The sequence below is a fragment of the Triticum aestivum genome, chromosome 1A (genome assembly GCF_018294505.1).
Source record: "Triticum aestivum cultivar Chinese Spring chromosome 1A, IWGSC CS RefSeq v2.1, whole genome shotgun sequence".
Taxonomy (NCBI): Eukaryota; Viridiplantae; Streptophyta; class Magnoliopsida; order Poales; family Poaceae; genus Triticum; species Triticum aestivum.
The window spans coordinates 249,109,165-249,125,751 of NC_057794.1; the positions used below are offsets into that span (position 1 = coordinate 249,109,165).

A 16,587-nucleotide genomic window follows, 5' to 3' on the forward strand; every position below is an offset into this window, starting at 1 on the left:
TCAATCTAATTGGTGGAGGATAAGCATAACACAATTCTTATTCTTCTTTCATCAAGTTGTTTAATCTCTTCCTTTTGGAGTTTGCTCGTCATATCACATTCTCGGTTCAATGTGTTTCATATTTTCTTTTCCAGAGTTCAAAGTTTTCTCGGTTATATCATCGGAACCTCCATCTTAATCATTGCAAGGCTTTAATCTTATTCTTTTCATACTTCAATTCCATCTCATCATTCTTTTGTTATCGGAGTTCTTCACGGTGGTTCGTAAGGATTTAATTCATTCTTCAAGAGTTCATTAAGATTCTTGTTGGAGGAGTGCAAGTATCTTTTCCTCTTGCGTCTCGAAGTACAATTAATTCTCCGTATTCTTTTGAAGTGGAGTTTTGTTCATCGTTCTTCTTAGCTATGCAATCATTCCCGGTTGTGGCCGATTACCACCTCATAATCTTGAGATATTTTTCCATAAGGCCACAACAAGCTTATTCTTTTCGTTGTTGAATTTACAACAACTCCGTTCAATCTTTCCTTCTAAGTTTGCTTTCGAACTCAATTGCGGTAGAAGATGTCATCTTCTTGATGTAGAGGGATAAACTCAAGCAATATGATATAAACCCCATATTTTTATCCTCGATGTCAACAATACAATACGTGCCTTGCTACCCCTGTTGTCACTGGGAAAGGACACCGCAAGATTAAACCCAAAGCTAAGCACTTCTTTCATTGCAAGAAAGATCAATCTAGTAGGCCAAACAAAACTGATAATTCGATGAGACTTGCATAGATAACCAATCATACATAAAAGATTTAAGAGAAGAATCAAATATTGTTCATAATACATTGCTTAGACGCTGCTGCAACCTCACCACTTGCCCCTTCCTCCAACAGTTGCAGGTACAGATTATGCGACGATCATGACATGAGAGCGAGGTTTATTGTTTTGGAGTTCTTGTTCCGCTTCTTCTTTGTTCAAGGGATAGGTTCCTAGTCGGCAGCCTGAGCTAGCAGGGTGGATGTCATTCGAGCTCATGTTTGTGTTTTACCCGTAGTAGGATGTTAATATCTTATGTATGATATATTATGTAATCTTGCGGCATTTGTATGTTCTGTATATATCCACTTTCCAAAAGCGTGTCAATATACGGTTCTATCCTTGATGGAACATTTGAGTCTTTAAGAGTATCGCATATAGTTCAACGAACGGGGATTAACGAACGGGGATTATCGTTGTCCGTCCATCCGGTCGTGCAAGACCTGCTTCGGTTCCACCGACAACATTATTTCTCACCAAGCGACAAAGGTGGAGCAGAAGATGACATAAGTACTCCACCTTCGATACGTAGCTTCACCAACAACTCTCAAGCTCCTACAATTGCACCTTATGCCCAAGCTAACTCCACTACAAGTTTGAGTATAAGCTCCACCTTATAATCAAGCTACTCCCTCCGTTTCTAAATATTTGTCTTTCTAGTCATTTCAAATAAACTACACATACAGATATATGTAGACATATTTTAGAGTGTAAATTCACTTATTTTAGAGTGTAAATTCACTCATTTTGCTCCGTATATGGTCATTTGTTAAAATATTCATAAAGGCAAATATTTAGGAACGAAGGGAGTAGATGCTATAAGTTCCTACAAGTACGACACTTATACTCGAGCTACATGCTACTGCAAGTTTGAAGCCTCGGGCGACTACTTCAAGTCGGCCACCTAAGTGCCTACAAGCCTCGGGCTACAACAATCACCACTCCTTCAAGAATTCTCCACCCACCACTCCTTCAAGAATTCTCCACCGGGTCATCCCTGAATCCTCTTAGGGCACAAGATAGTGTTGTATGGTGACAATGGCAAGCGATTTTGCATTAATCCCTTGGTATTGCAATGTGCGTTTTACTCAAAATCTGACTTCCCACAAGTCATTTATGTGGAAATGTAGCATATTTCGTACTCCCTCCGTTCCAAATTACTTGTCTTAGATTTGTCTAGATACGGAGGTATCTAGCACTAAAATGAGTCTAGATACATCCGTATCTAGACAAATCCAAGACAAGTAATTCGGAACGGAGGGAGTACAAAGGAATCTTTACACAACAATTTGTTCCGAAGTGTAAAACAAGCTACAACAGGTGTGGTATATTTTGTACAAAACTCGGGACTTTGGACCACTAGTTGTTCCAGTATGAACCTAGAGAACACCCATGGGTTTACAACATCGGGTTCCCTGAGCAATTTGACAAGCTGGCAACGTCCCCAAAGATCATTCGTTCGCGCTCTGCATCAGCTCAAACCACTGCGCAGCAGAAAACAGCATAGATATGAATCCAGCATCCATTTGTTAACTAAGGAATGACATGAGCCAAAAATGTGTGTTGCTCCATACCTGTCTAAGCAAATCGGCCAGTGTGCGAGGAAGCGCTTCGATGTTCTTCAGCATAACATAGTAAGGGAACGGAAATGAGTCCATATATTTTCCCAAGATTAGCTTGTCTCCTTCATAGCATGCTTCCTGGAAAGAAAATGCCGTCAGAATATAAACTACCTAAGTTAGATGGCTGTGCAAAACAATGTCAGTGAAAGTATTGAAGTACACACCAGTGAGTTCATAATGGATTCCTCATGACTATCTAGGAGTACATATGCAATCATTCTCCTTCTGTTTAGAACATTCCTGATACAGCGCCTCAAATTTTCCTGCTCCCATAAAGTAAACTTCAGCACTAAAACAATAAGCATTGTTTAATCCATAAGCAAATATGAAAGAAAAAGTGTTTATACCTTTTCATGGAACTTTCCATCAGATATTACAAGTATGAGTTGCTGAAGTGGATTTTGTCCTGATGGCGTGCGCGACCTTGCCACAGCAGCATCAAGCATTATATTCAGATGCATCAAGAGATCCGCAACTGGTTGATCCTCAATTTTGTTGTCTTGCTCAAAGGACAGACTAGAGATCATCTGCAGAGAGAGAGACAGAGACAGACAGACGTTAGTATTACTCTATTATAACTGACGAAAGCAAAAGAGATGCCCTACCTTGACTCCAGCTTCAGCATTGAAGATCTGATCAAAATCATGCAAGACTTTAACATTCCCTCTTTTCCCGAAACTTGCAACTGCAAACTGTCCAACCTCAAGCTGCGACATGGCCCGGCAAACTGTAACTAATGCTTCAATTGCAACTTTTCCACACTTGCCCTCGGACATGCTTCGTGAGTCATCGACAGCAATAACCACCTGGTAATTTCGTTTATTGGGTTTAGTTCGTCGCAACCATATCTTGTCCCTGCGAAACTGGCTCGCAATATATGGAATGACCTGACAGAAGAAAAAAATAATGTTTGTATAAGTGCACATTCTTGAGAGGGACATCAAGAGAAAAAGAGGAGAGCATGTTACAATGACTGACAAGGGGCAAAGAGAATACAAGTACCTTCTTCATGTTTATTCTCTTTCCAGTTCTGTAATCTCCTTGAAGCTTACTTGCAAGAGTTGGTTCCATGACAAGGCGCAATTGCTCAGCCAGTTCTTGGGACAATTTCATGGTAGCCAGTTCAAGATTTCTCCAGTCCATGATAGTCCTTCCAGTTTCTTCATTAATTATGTCCAGATCCATATGAGTAGACATCTCCCTGTCACTGGTTAGGGCATCCAGCTGAACCATCCTGTCATCTGTCAGACGCTGCTTGAATGAAACAACATCTCCAAAAGTGTCAATTATTTCATCTTGAACCAAATCCTCAATGGATGCATCAGTCTGAATATCTCTTCTCTCCAATCTGTTGGCACTTTCGGACTTGTTGGCACGTGATTGCGAAGTTTGAAGATGGGGCATTTCAGGCTTGTCATCCCCGGGTATCCTCTCATCGGGTTGTTCAACTTCGGCACGGGTTTCATCTTCTAACATAGGTTGCCTGACTTGCAGCTCGTCATTGATTTGATCAGCTGTCGCATCACCTAATGCTTGAGAGGTGCTCTGCTCACCCTCAGGCACATAACGAAATTCAGTAGCACTCTCATCAATATGGTGTTCAGTTTCGGGTTGATGATCCTGGGTATCATCTGAGACTCTTGCTCGTTCTTTCCAGTCCTCCAATGCGTCCCCAATGCTCCTGAAAGGATTTGTCTGCTTGATGTGTGACGGTGGAGCATCAGGCTGCAACTCTGGCTTGGAGTTGGACAAATTTCTTGAACCTTCACCAGAGTTGGGCATAGAGATTTCCAGACTAGGCACTTCATTACTTGAAAAATCGACAGAAGGAGCAACTCCACTGCTCATGTCCATGCTGTTGGCCAAGTTTGCTTCAGATTCTCTGTTGGAGTCTGTTTCCAATTGGTTGGGTTGTATACCTTGTGAAGGATGTGCAAGTGACTCCATTTTGTCCAACTGTTGCTTCTCCATGTTGTTTGGCTCGACATTTCCATCTTCATCATGATCCCCTTCATTATCAACCACATTGTTACCATCATGTGTGGCATCGTCTTCCTCCATATCTTCTGACGCAACTGCACTATCATCTTCTTGCTGCCCCTCTTCTGGGCCCATATCTTCGTTGTCAGGATTGTCAGCACCCATGCTATCGGTTTGTTCTGCATCATCCATGTTGACATCCTCATCATCATTGTCCAGTTCAGAGAGTTCAGGTCCTGTTCGATCATCATATGCATCAGCTTTGTTCATTACATCATCAGTATTCTCATCAGCATCCTCACAAGCACTTGGTTCATCATCCATATTATTATTCTTGCCTTGCTCGTTATCATCTGTCTCCACGGGATCTGTCTCCATGGGACATTCGTCCTTAGCACGCAATTCCCTATCATTCTCATCTGCCCCCTTGGCTAATGAACCCGACTCATACTTCTCGTCAGACGTCTTAGAATCATCATCTTCATTCTTGTCCCAGGATTTCTTGGCAACCATTTCACTGGCATCACCAGTGTCACCCATCTGATTATCCAAGTTGTCTTCACCCTCGCTGCCCGAGTCATTGCTTTCATTCTCAGAAACATCAGCTAATTCAGCAGCAAAATCTCCTTCCATTTCAATTGCTTGATCATCATCCTTAGGAGTTTGATCTGCCTTACACTGAGCATCCTGCTAAATATCAGCAGACGGGTTAGCTTCACTAAAAGAATCTAAGATTAAAACTATTGTTCAAACACACTAACCATTTCATTGGTGCCCTCAAGTTGTGATATATCATCAATTTTAGAGCTTGCACTCTCTTGACCTTCCCCCTCACCCATGCCAGTTCCAGTTCCTGTTGCATCTTTCTGTCCGTCTGAAGCATCTTCAGCTGCATCTTCGACACAACCAAAGCCCTCCGCACATAGATAAATAAAAAGATCCCCGAGTGCATGAGTCATTTCAGATGTCTGGAACCATTAGGGGAAAAAGCCAATGAGAAGGGGGGGAGGGGGATCATTACAATCAAAGCAGGGGAAAAGGACAAGTAAAACTTTACTAAACCAAAGACAAGCTTACTCTTCTGTGAGCTTCCAAAAGTTCAGAAAGTATGCCTTCGGCTGATGACAGGATCACACGCAGCAAAACACGAAGATGCATTAACTGCGCCTCTATTATAGAACACATCTCAGGTTTGTAGTCCAACAATTTCCTCTGTTGGGTAACAATAAGGATCAGATGGCAAAGCAAAAAAATCCATAGGTATTAAAGGTGAAGGAACACACACCAAGAAGACAAACAAAGGGCGAAGGAACATACCACTAAAACAGAAAGATTTTCACCAGCGTCACAGACATGGTCCATTTGAAGATTCATGACATACGAATGCAAAATATCTTTCCAGGAAGTAATATTTCCCTCTAAGGAGGGTTCTTTAGTTTCATCAACGGATCTCCCAAGACCAGTGAGCTGTCCTACAACACCGACAGCTAGTGCGAAAGTTTCCTTAAAAGCTTCTGTGTATGAATCTTCAGGCTTTTGTTCATCAGAGAATAGTCCATGCTTGTCTTTAAGTTCTCTAGAGAAACTCTCTGTTGCTATCTTCCCCTACACAACATTAACCCATGCTTAAGAACCAAACATCCATACAACACAAACGAAATGCATCAAATAGTAACACATGAGAAATTCCTCAAGCATGATTGCAAAATGAAGAGACAGAAATTTGAAATAACTATATCCATACAGGAGCAAGATATTATTAGTCCACCTGCTGCAACATCAGACCAAAACATAAATTCTTCTTTTTCTGCATTTTGGGGATGCCTATAGTAAAAAAAGTGTTCTGTAGTGCATAAAATAGGAAGAAGTCTACCAGTCACCCAGCAAAACAGGGCAACTGAAAATGTTACATAACTCTCAGTAACATTTTTGCAGGACCTACACCTCTTAAGCATACTAGAGGAAAAACTAATAAGCATATCACCAGTACAACAATCCAAACACCAAGCATCCTTTGCATTACACGTCTTAAGCATACTAGAGGAAAAACTAATAAGCATATCACCAGTACAACAATCAAAACACCAAGCATCCTTTGCATTACACGTCTTAAGCATACTAGAGGAATAAAATTAAGTATCCTTTGCACTGGTAATTAACACGAACCTTGTCCAGTAACTCTTCGAAACGAGAGAGCAGAACTTTCTTCACAGATCTCAGTGAAACATCCTGGTGGCATAAAACCTGTATATCCTCTCTAAATGTGTCGACAAGCTGGCAATTCGCAGCAACAAGTTGCTCCATCTCTATTGTAGCAAGAGGCATATTTTTGTGGGCACCAGCAAGGATATTGTTGGATCCAACTAAGAATTTGTCTAATAAATCCTGCAAAAAAATAGAACAGAATTATTAACTTATTCGAAGAATATTCGGCTCAGATGGAGCAACTTGTTATAGTACTCAAAGAATATCCGGCTCAAGTTATTGGACCAAAAAGGCACATTGCAATGTCATCAACTTATTCGAAGCATGCATAAAAAATAAGGCATAAATTCTCAGATGACAACCAAAAGGACCCCTACCGTTCCTGGTTTCAGCTAGCTCGTACACATACGATACGCAAGCTGTAAGTGTCAAGAAACAAACAATCTTACCTTGGATTCAGAAAATCTTGTAATAAACTTCTCCACAAGAGTTGACATCGCGGCAACTTCTACTTCAAAGTTGTCACAGGAGGCATGATGAGAACCTTTGAAGGTTTTGAGCAACAAGTTGGTGTCCATGGCCATAGCTAGCACATTGTCAAAAAATTGCTACATAAAAAGTGCAAAAACACGTGTCAATTAAATACATAGAATCCATACAACTTCAAAGCTTGAAGTAGTGGAAATCATACCTTTTGCTGCCACATGGAAATTAGCAGTACATTTTGGCAGGATGATAGAGATTCACTCTTCCCTACAAAAGGATAAGTCATAAGTTTTCACTTAGGATAAGTCACAAGTTTCACTTACTTAAATATATAACAGGAAAAGAAAAGGCACAGATCTAGAGGTACCTCCTGAACCTAATAATAAGATCATATGCCGGAACTGGTTCAGCTGCTCAAATAGATCATAAGCAAGATGTCTTTGTTCACATAACGTAGTCAAAAGATGGTTCATAAAGGACGCAGCCTTATTAACCTGCAAAAGATGGCTCAACCAATTAAACCATAAACACGAATTCGATAATGCATCATCTGTGGCATCAAAACAACAAAACGTAAAGGAACTAACCTCTTGCAAGTCTAGATCTTTGTTAAATTTCAAGGAAATTTGCCTAAGTTGTTGCACCGTTGCCAAACATCTGAAGTACTGCTGATTTGCAAGCTTCCAGTTATTTGCGCCCAATAGAGTAGAATGAATAGTGCTAACATCTTCACACGCTTTTTGCGTGATCACTTGGAGTAAATGTGTTGTGTTGTATGACTGCTCCAAAAACAATGGGCTTGGTGCATCCAACTCGTTTCCCCACTAGAAGACATTAAGTTGTCAGAGTCAATTTTGCAGACAAAAATCAAGACAACATTAAAATAAATAAATTTCTTTTAATTTCACATCACAGCATTCAACAGCCAAACAACATATAGCGCAAGTGGAAAATCAGTTTTTGCCATTAGCAGTACCTCATGACTAATTGGCCTGTGCTTTGAGAGTCCACATTCCTCAAGTGTCTTGAACAAACTGGACAAAGCAGTTTTCTTCTGGTTCTTTTTACCATGCTTCAGTATAGAACCAAAATCAGCCGCGTTACAAATCCTCTCAAGTGCATACCAAAAGAATTTCAATTTGTCATTGAGTTCAGCTTCATCTTGTTGGTGGTCCATATTGTGCACAACAGCATACACAGATTCTGTGAACAAAAAGAACAATGGTTCACAATAATAACACACACTAAAGGAAAATGAAGGGACAAAACACGTGGGAAAAGAACAAGTTTCCACAGAGGGGTGGGTGGGGGGTTATCACCTTTCACGTTGGGAACTGCAGCAGCACTATCGTTTGCATGCAATAATGTTTGCAATGACAGAGAAGCCTGGCTTTTCCACTTGTTGTACCACAAAAACCTGGAAGAAAGAGGGGAACCTAAGAACATGCAATGGTGCAGATTAAATAAATATATGGTCCTTATGGGACAACCTTTCACTAAGTTTCTCCGTGTCAACAGGAAACTGTGATTCAGGTATCTCAGGATCAAGCCAGCATGGAACTTTTCTTGCTGTAGCCTCTTCATTCAGTAGGGTAATAACAGGTTTCTTCAAAATATCCTATAAAAAGGTAAACTGCCCAATAAATGTATTTTCCAAAATTGTTATTGAAGATAAGCATAAATGTCAGAACAATGGAGCACTAAGCAATACACCCTTTCTTCCTGTATGCAGGATGCATTAGGTTTTGTTAATATAAGGCTTTGGACATTACTCCATTAATACATGTTTATATGATACAAATCAAAATTACCAGTAGGTACTTTTGAAAACGGATCTAGTGATACCAATTTAATGTCAATAATTCTTTTATGGAACACATAAAGTAATTCTTGGTGTGAAAACATTGTATTCACGAAACTTAATATGCCCTGCATACGGAAAGAGAGGGAGTGGTAGTTTAGAAACCCTATTATACATGATTGCTTCGATAATGGCAAAAAGACTAATGGAAGTGACGACTAGCAGAAAAATGTTTCTGTTGTAATTACAACTAGAGATCATTCGAGAGGAAATTTCCAACTAGAAATGTAACTAAGTAATTCAATTGACTGTTGTTTGATGGGCACAATAGGGTTGCAGAAGAAGCCCTATTCACAGTAACAGAATAAGCTAAGCTGCCCTAGCAAATTCATTCACATGAAAATAACCACAGTAAGCAATTAGTACATACATTGAACCGTTGCAGAAGCTTAAAAATTTTCTGCCTCGTCCTCTTGAAATTTTCAATCGAAGCAAGACTGTATGGATCTTGATCCCATCGATAAAGCTTAACCTGATCCTTCAACTCCTTTTCAACTGATTCTTTACTGACCTCAATTTGCCGAAGAACACTGAGGAGCAAAAAAACCTATTATAATCAACCATTAAGAAATGAGCTAGCAATAACTTCACGTGACAAAAACTTACAGTGACAAAAACTGCATGTAGTAACCAAACACGTTGTACAGAATGTTCTGGATTTTCTTCACTGGAGTACTGCCAAGAGAGAGAGAAGATATTAATATATTAAGGCACATTTTGAGAATGAAGGGACCAGTTTGAAAAATATCAGAGATGCAAAAACACGAAAAACCCAACTTCCATAAATAACATGAGATCAACTACACAGCAAACTCTAGACCTCACCTTAAATAAACACCCACACTAGAACCATCAGAAAATTCACCATGGAAGGCAAGGAGGAGATGCAATCGTGTCTTGAATTCTCCAAGATTTGATGTTTGGACGAACTCCTCTATGCTGCATTTTGGATCAAGCTAACATAAGAAAATATAGACAGAGACATGAACAGAGAACAAATGCAGAAGCACTGAAGCATACCTCTTGATTATAGACAAATCATCATTCGTTGGAATGTCACAAGACTTTGAAAGCAATGCTCGCAGTGGAAACCATAGCTGCACAGGTCCAACAATATATTATGTTGAGCAAAACTGAAACTATTAATAAACTATAATGGCACGCAAATTAAATACAAACTCACTTTTGCAGCATTAGTTTCATACTTTCCCTGGACCTCCTCAAGCAGGATAGGCCAACATTCTAACTCAAGCCTTTGCCATGAAGATAGAAGCATGAATATTGGTGGAAGATGATCTGTGGGGGAAAGAATTAGAGCAATTGAACAGCATAGCTTCGATTTACCAGAGATTTGAGATGCTGGAAATGTTACGGCCGTAATACAAAACAAATTATACGATTTTACCACAAAAATTTTACAGCACGTAAGCACAAGTAAATAAACAGTCCTACATTTTACAGTATACGATGTTACCACCTGAACACAAAGGTGGGAATGAGAAACTAGAATTCGTCTTGCTACTGAAGATTCAGCCTTTACCTTTAAGAAAAAACTTGGAGTCATTTTCCTGCAATGTTTGAGCTTTCCCAGCCAAAAGTTGCAATCCAAGTAAGACCTGCAAAAATAAGGGGGCAGTAGACAAGGATAGCTTAGTATTGAGCAGCAAATTAGTATTATACAAGCAATTTATTGGGTACCAGACCTTAGAAAGTGGAGCACTCAGGGGCATTGCTAAAAGGGAAGCAATTATCTCCAATATTTTCAGTAAACCTGGATGATCAGGCCACTCGTCTAAAAAGGTCCTAACTTTCTCTTGAAGTGCAGTTAGTGGCTCAACCATTTTGAATAAAACAGGAGGATTCGGGTCCTGCAAATAAGCAAGTAAACTTAGTAAGAAGGAACGACTGGGTATCAAAGGTATAACTTGCAGGACTCGATACCTTGTAAGCATTATAACTATTGCTGCCTAGAGAGGCTGCACAGGTTCGCTGATATTCTAGACAAACACGGAGTAAATGCTCAGGCATGAGTTTCTCATCTAGTGTTGAAGAAGTCAATTCTGGCAGGCCTGGAAAATGATATCAAAAATCAGCAAAGAGTCCAGCATACACCACTGTCTGAAATCATAGTCCATGTACATACCTTTCAATATTCTTGCACCAAAATCGTACGAGTCTACAAAAGACTTAAGTTTCTGCTGATCACTAATTTGGAATCTTTCAGTCTGAAACAAATACATCAAGAAAAATATTAGTTAGCTATGAGAATGTACAAATTTTTCAGTCTGAAGTTCCTGCGTTCATCTTATTTATTATCTTGGCCTCCTATGCCAAAGAAATTACCATCTAAAAGAAGGTCAGAAAGACAACACCCAACAAAGGTCAAGAAAATTATCAACTACTGTTACCGTGAGCATCCATATAGGCATTCGAACTGATCATGAAAGTTAACAGAAGATGCATCTTCTTTCTCATGTTACTATTTACCTTTTCAACAAGATCAGGAGATCCAAACAATTGGTTATGTGTTAATATAATACATTTCAGAGCAGACTCTGGAACAAGATCCCATTTGTCTTCAACAGAACCATCATCTTCGTCACTTCTCTCCTGAGTAAAACAATAGTTTTCAATAAAAATATAAAATGAAAATACAAGCACTAGTAAGGAATACAGAACATTGGAATACCATAATTTTGAAAAACTCAAGCTCCAATTTTTCTTCATTATCTGGACCAGCATTGCCATCAGAGTCTATATCTGAAATTGAAGGCACATCTCCTTCAAAGATGTCCTGTATATCGATGATACGGGACCTGAACTTGTAATACTGAGAACCATCATTTTCCCTAGCCTTCACGCTAGATTTCATATTGATCCACATGCTTTCAAAATAATCGAAGATCTTCTTCAAAGACTGGAAAGAGAAACTGGTAAGACACACATTATTTCAATTCGAGGTTTATTAACCATGACGATAGGAGTACATACCAGATAAGAAGTTTTATCCATGATAAGGGAATGAAAGATACGGTATGTTGTCCGTACTAAAGAAACATGATGAAATGTTACTAGCATCTGCGAATGGGATCTCTGCAATCAGTACAGAAAACACTTACAAACAGCTTCATTCTCCAAATACTTATAATCTACAGAAGCATAAAATTGAATAGGATAGAAGACGGTTCAATTAACTAACCACTTCATCTGCAACTTCGCCAACATTTAACTGACTCGACACACGAGACAGCTTCTCCAATATATCTACATCATTGAACTCACTGTATTGAGTTTCCAATTGATCACCCATTGAATAATTTGTTAAATCTGGAACGCCCACTACAGTCATTCCAGCAACATGTCCATTGGGAAACTGCATAAAAGTAAAAACTGCACCCTGCAGAGCAGAAAATGATAACAGTACAGCCATAAGCACCATATATTCATTGAGTGTGTTCCTATTAACATTAACCAGGGACATTATATTGCTTCACAACATCTTCAAACAGATGTGAACTATTGTTTGGTGAAGAACAAATTTGACTATATGAAGTGCACTCTAGACATTATATTCTAAAAGATTGTCCATGGAAGAAACTTGCATATTTCAACTTCAGCTGCAAACATATACATACCAGAACTTTTTCAATATCATCTTCTTTCACCTTCTTCAAATATTCTCTCTCAAGAGAACCAGATAGAGCAATTGCCAAGCCAAGTTTCATTTCGTATACGGCAACTTGCACTGGCTGAATCAAATCCACATATTCCCCATACTCTTCTGTCAGCCTCTTAATAAAGTTTCTTGATGTTATCTGTCATAGAATGATTGCACGACCAATCAATTTTAACTGCAGTTATGAGGAGTGGAAGAGAAGAATAAAAACAGCCCCATGGCTATAGCTAAGACATTAAAATCAGTCCCAACAAATCTCACCTGCCAATTGCAGATTCTGTTGACCTCCAATTGCCCAGCACCATTGCAGTTTAAATGAACTAACAGATCCTTGCAGTCAGACAACCGTCCCTCAAACTCACAGCATGCTGCAATCAAACTCTTGTGTTTAGACTGTCGAGGTCGAAATACAACCTGCAATAGTGTATGAGGACAAGTAAGAATCTCGTCCATTTGCATGCATAGATTACATAATGCAAGATTCAATAATCAAGTTGAGGGCTTGGCATGCTTCATCTTATGCAATAGCCAATCGATCCAAACATTTAGAGATAAATTTCATATTAGCCAGCTATTCCAGCTTGTAGCATCACCAATTCACCACCATGGCCAAGAAAGCACCGTAGCACCATATCACAGAGAAAACAATGTACATTATGCATTTTATCAATAAAAAAAAGCACATGCATACAAAATTGAATAATCATGTTGAGGGCTTGGCATGCTTCATCTTGTGCAATAGCCAAGCGATCCGAACATTTAGAGATAAATTTCATATTAGCCGGCTTTCCACAGCTTGTAGCATCACCAATTCACTACCATGGGCAAGAAAGCACGTAGCACCATATCACAGAGAAAACAATGTACATTGTCATGTTACTTTCGGAGATAGGACATTCATCTAGCTGTGAAACATGAATATTTACAATAGTGCATCCAATTCCTGACCAGCAAAGAATTAAGAAGTGAAAGAAAAAACTAGCAGCATGGTAGAATCGGCAAGATACCACGGGATTAAAAAAAGTATGAAACATCTAGAACTTAGAATTGAACTGCAAGCTCTGGGTGCTATGCTATTATAAACAGAACCTTTGACCGGAGATTCTTCTCTTCAGTTTTCAGCTCTTGCATTAACTTCTGATCATGACAATCTCCTGCTAAGTTAGAGCCCGCCAATTCTTCACATTCATGACGAACCTATTAGAAAAAAGATGTCATAAATTTACTTGACCTTTTCTTGAGTAAAGACAATGTCTTATGAACACCCTCTAGGTATATGATTTTATAAAACAATCAAAATACAGTTTCAGCACTAACAAAATAGCAATGACTTTATATGAATGACTGATACAACATAGAAAGTTGGATTATATGAGTTCACGATGCTTGCATTGCACCATACTGTATAGCACAAAACAGCTCACAGGAGCTATGTGCCATAAACAAGAGATTTTTACCTTTCCCTTGAGATCTAGGAGTGAAATCTTCTCCAGAATCTGAGAATGCATAAAAGCAGATAGGAACGCAGGATCTGGATTGTATGAGCTCAACAATAGCTGGAAACGCAACATCCCAATATATACCCAGGCAGCCCCAAGATGCAATAAAGAGTCTGCAAGCCCAAAAAGATAATTAAAAATAAGTGCACAGCGTCTGCTAAAATGAATAATCAGAAACAACAAAGAGAGCAGAATTCAAAATATTGTAGCAAGCCCTTCACGTTGAGACAGCCTGTTGCGGAATAACATGTATGAAGGATTTGTAAACTGTAATGGGTGGTGCTGTGCCTAAGTGTTCTCCGTAGTCACTCTTTATCCTGTGCTAAACAGGATACTATCTCAACAACTCATCAGGCCAGAAAGCAGCACATAATTGAGCTAACCAATGTAAATCCATATATATTCCGTTAAAAAAGCAAATACATATATCATACCAGCAAGTTTAGACACTGTTGAGGCTGAATTGGTAAACTTGCGTATATCACAAATCATTCATTCTAGTTCTAGAGATCCAAAAAGAACATACCACGCGAGTACGATGAGTACAACTCCAGAAGCAGGGACCCTATGAGTTTATTTGACCCTGAGAATGAAGCAAGTACTCCATGACTTGATGAAGATAACAATGCACAAGCAGTATGGAGGCATTTATCCTGCGATAGAGCGACATGTCAAGAAGAATGCAAGGCCAGAAAATTGTTTCAAGAAAAACAAAAGGTCGGCAATCAAGGGTACCATCTACCAAGATGTACTGTGATTATTAGTGACAATGGAAGACGCCACATAAGAAGAAATTACAAAGACCATAATATGATGAAGTTCAGAAATTACCCTGTATAATGTTGGTCGATTATGTTCACATTACTCAGCACCTAAGAACAAAACCTACAACCATACTAACTTGTGTTGCTTTGGATGCACACAGGCATCGGTGTGAAAGGATTTCTTGTTTGCCATTTACGTGACTGTAGACAATCCTTCAGTTTTTTACTTGTTTTGCCCTTATTAACTACCCATCTTTCAATCCCCAATACCAATAAGAATTTAATAGGCACATCTGGTGAAAAACTTGTCCTTGGAAAACATATCGAAAAGTATTCGCAACAAAAGCTTCCAGTGATGACATATATTTGGATTGAGATAATATTTGTTAGATTTCTATGCTAAAATATAACCCACGGTTCAGGTTTCAAGCATGAAAGCTGGTAATCGCAGTAAAAAACAAGTGTGTACAGGAATTCAAGGTCACCATTATCATTCATTATGTAGTGTGCCCACAAATTTTCCAAACAGAAATTAATAAATTTCAACAGTAGCTTAAAATCTAAACCATAAAATGTCCCAAATAAACGCTGGCGGAGTCTCTGGCATAGAAAATGCACTTCCGCGTGTCAGCTAAAATGGTGGCTATGATTAGAATTAAAAGAATGTAAATAAAGTACATGCAACTCGCAAGTAATGTGGTACACAAGACTTTAAACAACATCACAAGGATGATACACAAACCTCCAGATGATGTTCCGATTGTTGAAACAGGATGTGCTCCAACTGGCTGTACTCTTCTGGCTTGAAATGCTTCTTATGGGCAAATATGATCTGCAACAGATTGTCAGAACTCAGAACAACAACTAAAAGGGATGGTTGCAAACCAAACAGGGATAGATAGAACATTACCTGTTTGAAGAGGGAATCAGCAGCAGAATAGAGACCACCAACTAAGTTTCCCGCATACGAGACACCTTCCCAGAGACTTCTAGATGACATTCTAAGCATTAAACTGTTCTTCTGATAATCCATCACACATAAATCACCGCGGCTGCAGAAACAGACAAACAATAAGAATATTGTCATCCTGTAGAGCATGTACAATGGGGTGTTGTCAGCTTTCTCTTAGGGATGCCACGTAGGGTAACTGCTAAGTTGGAAGAGAGAAAATAAATAAGGGGTGTCCCTTCTCTTTACTAAGAGATGACCTCTTAGCGCTTAAGATAAGACATTTTTCTCCATTGTACCACTACCAGATGTCATCTCTTAGTCATACGTTTGCTTATTTAATTTTGATCACCACATAATTCTAGGCGCATGCAAAAAGTAACTGCAACAGATAACACTAAAGAGATAAACCATTGTATAATGTGCTTTTATTGTCATAACTAGATGAAGACATGGAGGCTTAAACAGAGGACTGCCTTCTCAACCACTGTGCATGCCCTTAAGGCACAAATATCAGCATAATCACCTCCAAGCAGTAGCGCATAAATGAGAAACAAGGAACAAGCACTATGTGAGATGACATACATAATAGTATTGATGGCGTCCATTTTTGTCAGGTGTGCTAGATCAGAGGTTTCATCGTGTGTAAGAGGGAACAGGGCCTGAAAATGAATAAAATCATGAGGAAAGAATCATGGTTGTATTAAAATACTTACGGAACTGTATGTAAAATCTAAG

The 16,587-nt window shown here is 39.1% G+C and overlaps 1 protein-coding gene across 2 annotated transcripts in view; it reads right to left on the reverse strand.

Annotated features, from left to right (window-relative positions):
• Window positions 1-2,059: 2,059 nt before the first annotated feature.
• Window positions 2,060-16,587, reverse strand: part of LOC123044699 (midasin) — a 35,151-nt gene continuing 20,623 nt past the window's right edge. Inside the window, exons 29-66 of one of the 2 annotated variants that reach the window (XM_044467540.1) lie at window positions 16,435-16,511; window positions 15,811-15,952; window positions 15,643-15,732; window positions 14,663-14,789; window positions 14,095-14,249; window positions 13,727-13,834; window positions 12,899-13,051; window positions 12,597-12,776; window positions 12,161-12,358; window positions 11,953-12,054; window positions 11,651-11,878; window positions 11,449-11,571; window positions 11,105-11,186; window positions 10,903-11,030; window positions 10,665-10,829; window positions 10,502-10,577; window positions 10,145-10,257; window positions 9,982-10,058; window positions 9,787-9,900; window positions 9,568-9,636; window positions 9,332-9,491; window positions 8,591-8,718; window positions 8,420-8,517; window positions 8,077-8,303; window positions 7,688-7,924; window positions 7,468-7,594; window positions 7,306-7,367; window positions 7,064-7,222; window positions 6,576-6,794; window positions 5,727-6,014; window positions 5,487-5,621; window positions 5,171-5,377; window positions 3,432-5,096; window positions 3,035-3,316; window positions 2,777-2,956; window positions 2,594-2,692; window positions 2,382-2,507; window positions 2,060-2,291 (exon numbers count right to left, since the gene is read on the reverse strand). In XM_044467540.1, the coding sequence (XP_044323475.1) occupies window positions 2,259-2,291; window positions 2,382-2,507; window positions 2,594-2,692; window positions 2,777-2,956; window positions 3,035-3,316; window positions 3,432-5,096; window positions 5,171-5,377; window positions 5,487-5,621; window positions 5,727-6,014; window positions 6,576-6,794; window positions 7,064-7,222; window positions 7,306-7,367; window positions 7,468-7,594; window positions 7,688-7,924; window positions 8,077-8,303; window positions 8,420-8,517; window positions 8,591-8,718; window positions 9,332-9,491; window positions 9,568-9,636; window positions 9,787-9,900; window positions 9,982-10,058; window positions 10,145-10,257; window positions 10,502-10,577; window positions 10,665-10,829; window positions 10,903-11,030; window positions 11,105-11,186; window positions 11,449-11,571; window positions 11,651-11,878; window positions 11,953-12,054; window positions 12,161-12,358; window positions 12,597-12,776; window positions 12,899-13,051; window positions 13,727-13,834; window positions 14,095-14,249; window positions 14,663-14,789; window positions 15,643-15,732; window positions 15,811-15,952; window positions 16,435-16,511 (6,939 nt within the window). In that variant the 3' untranslated portion in view covers window positions 2,060-2,258. Of the gene's footprint in view, window positions 2,292-2,381; window positions 2,508-2,593; window positions 2,693-2,776; window positions 2,957-3,034; window positions 3,317-3,431; window positions 5,100-5,170; window positions 5,378-5,486; window positions 5,622-5,726; window positions 6,015-6,575; window positions 6,795-7,063; window positions 7,223-7,305; window positions 7,368-7,467; window positions 7,595-7,687; window positions 7,925-8,076; window positions 8,304-8,419; window positions 8,518-8,590; window positions 8,719-9,331; window positions 9,492-9,567; window positions 9,637-9,786; window positions 9,901-9,981; window positions 10,059-10,144; window positions 10,258-10,501; window positions 10,578-10,664; window positions 10,830-10,902; window positions 11,031-11,104; window positions 11,187-11,448; window positions 11,572-11,650; window positions 11,879-11,952; window positions 12,055-12,160; window positions 12,359-12,596; window positions 12,777-12,898; window positions 13,052-13,726; window positions 13,835-14,094; window positions 14,250-14,662; window positions 14,790-15,642; window positions 15,733-15,810; window positions 15,953-16,434; window positions 16,512-16,587 lie in introns of both variants that reach the window. The other variant, XM_044467532.1, reaches the window with a different exon arrangement.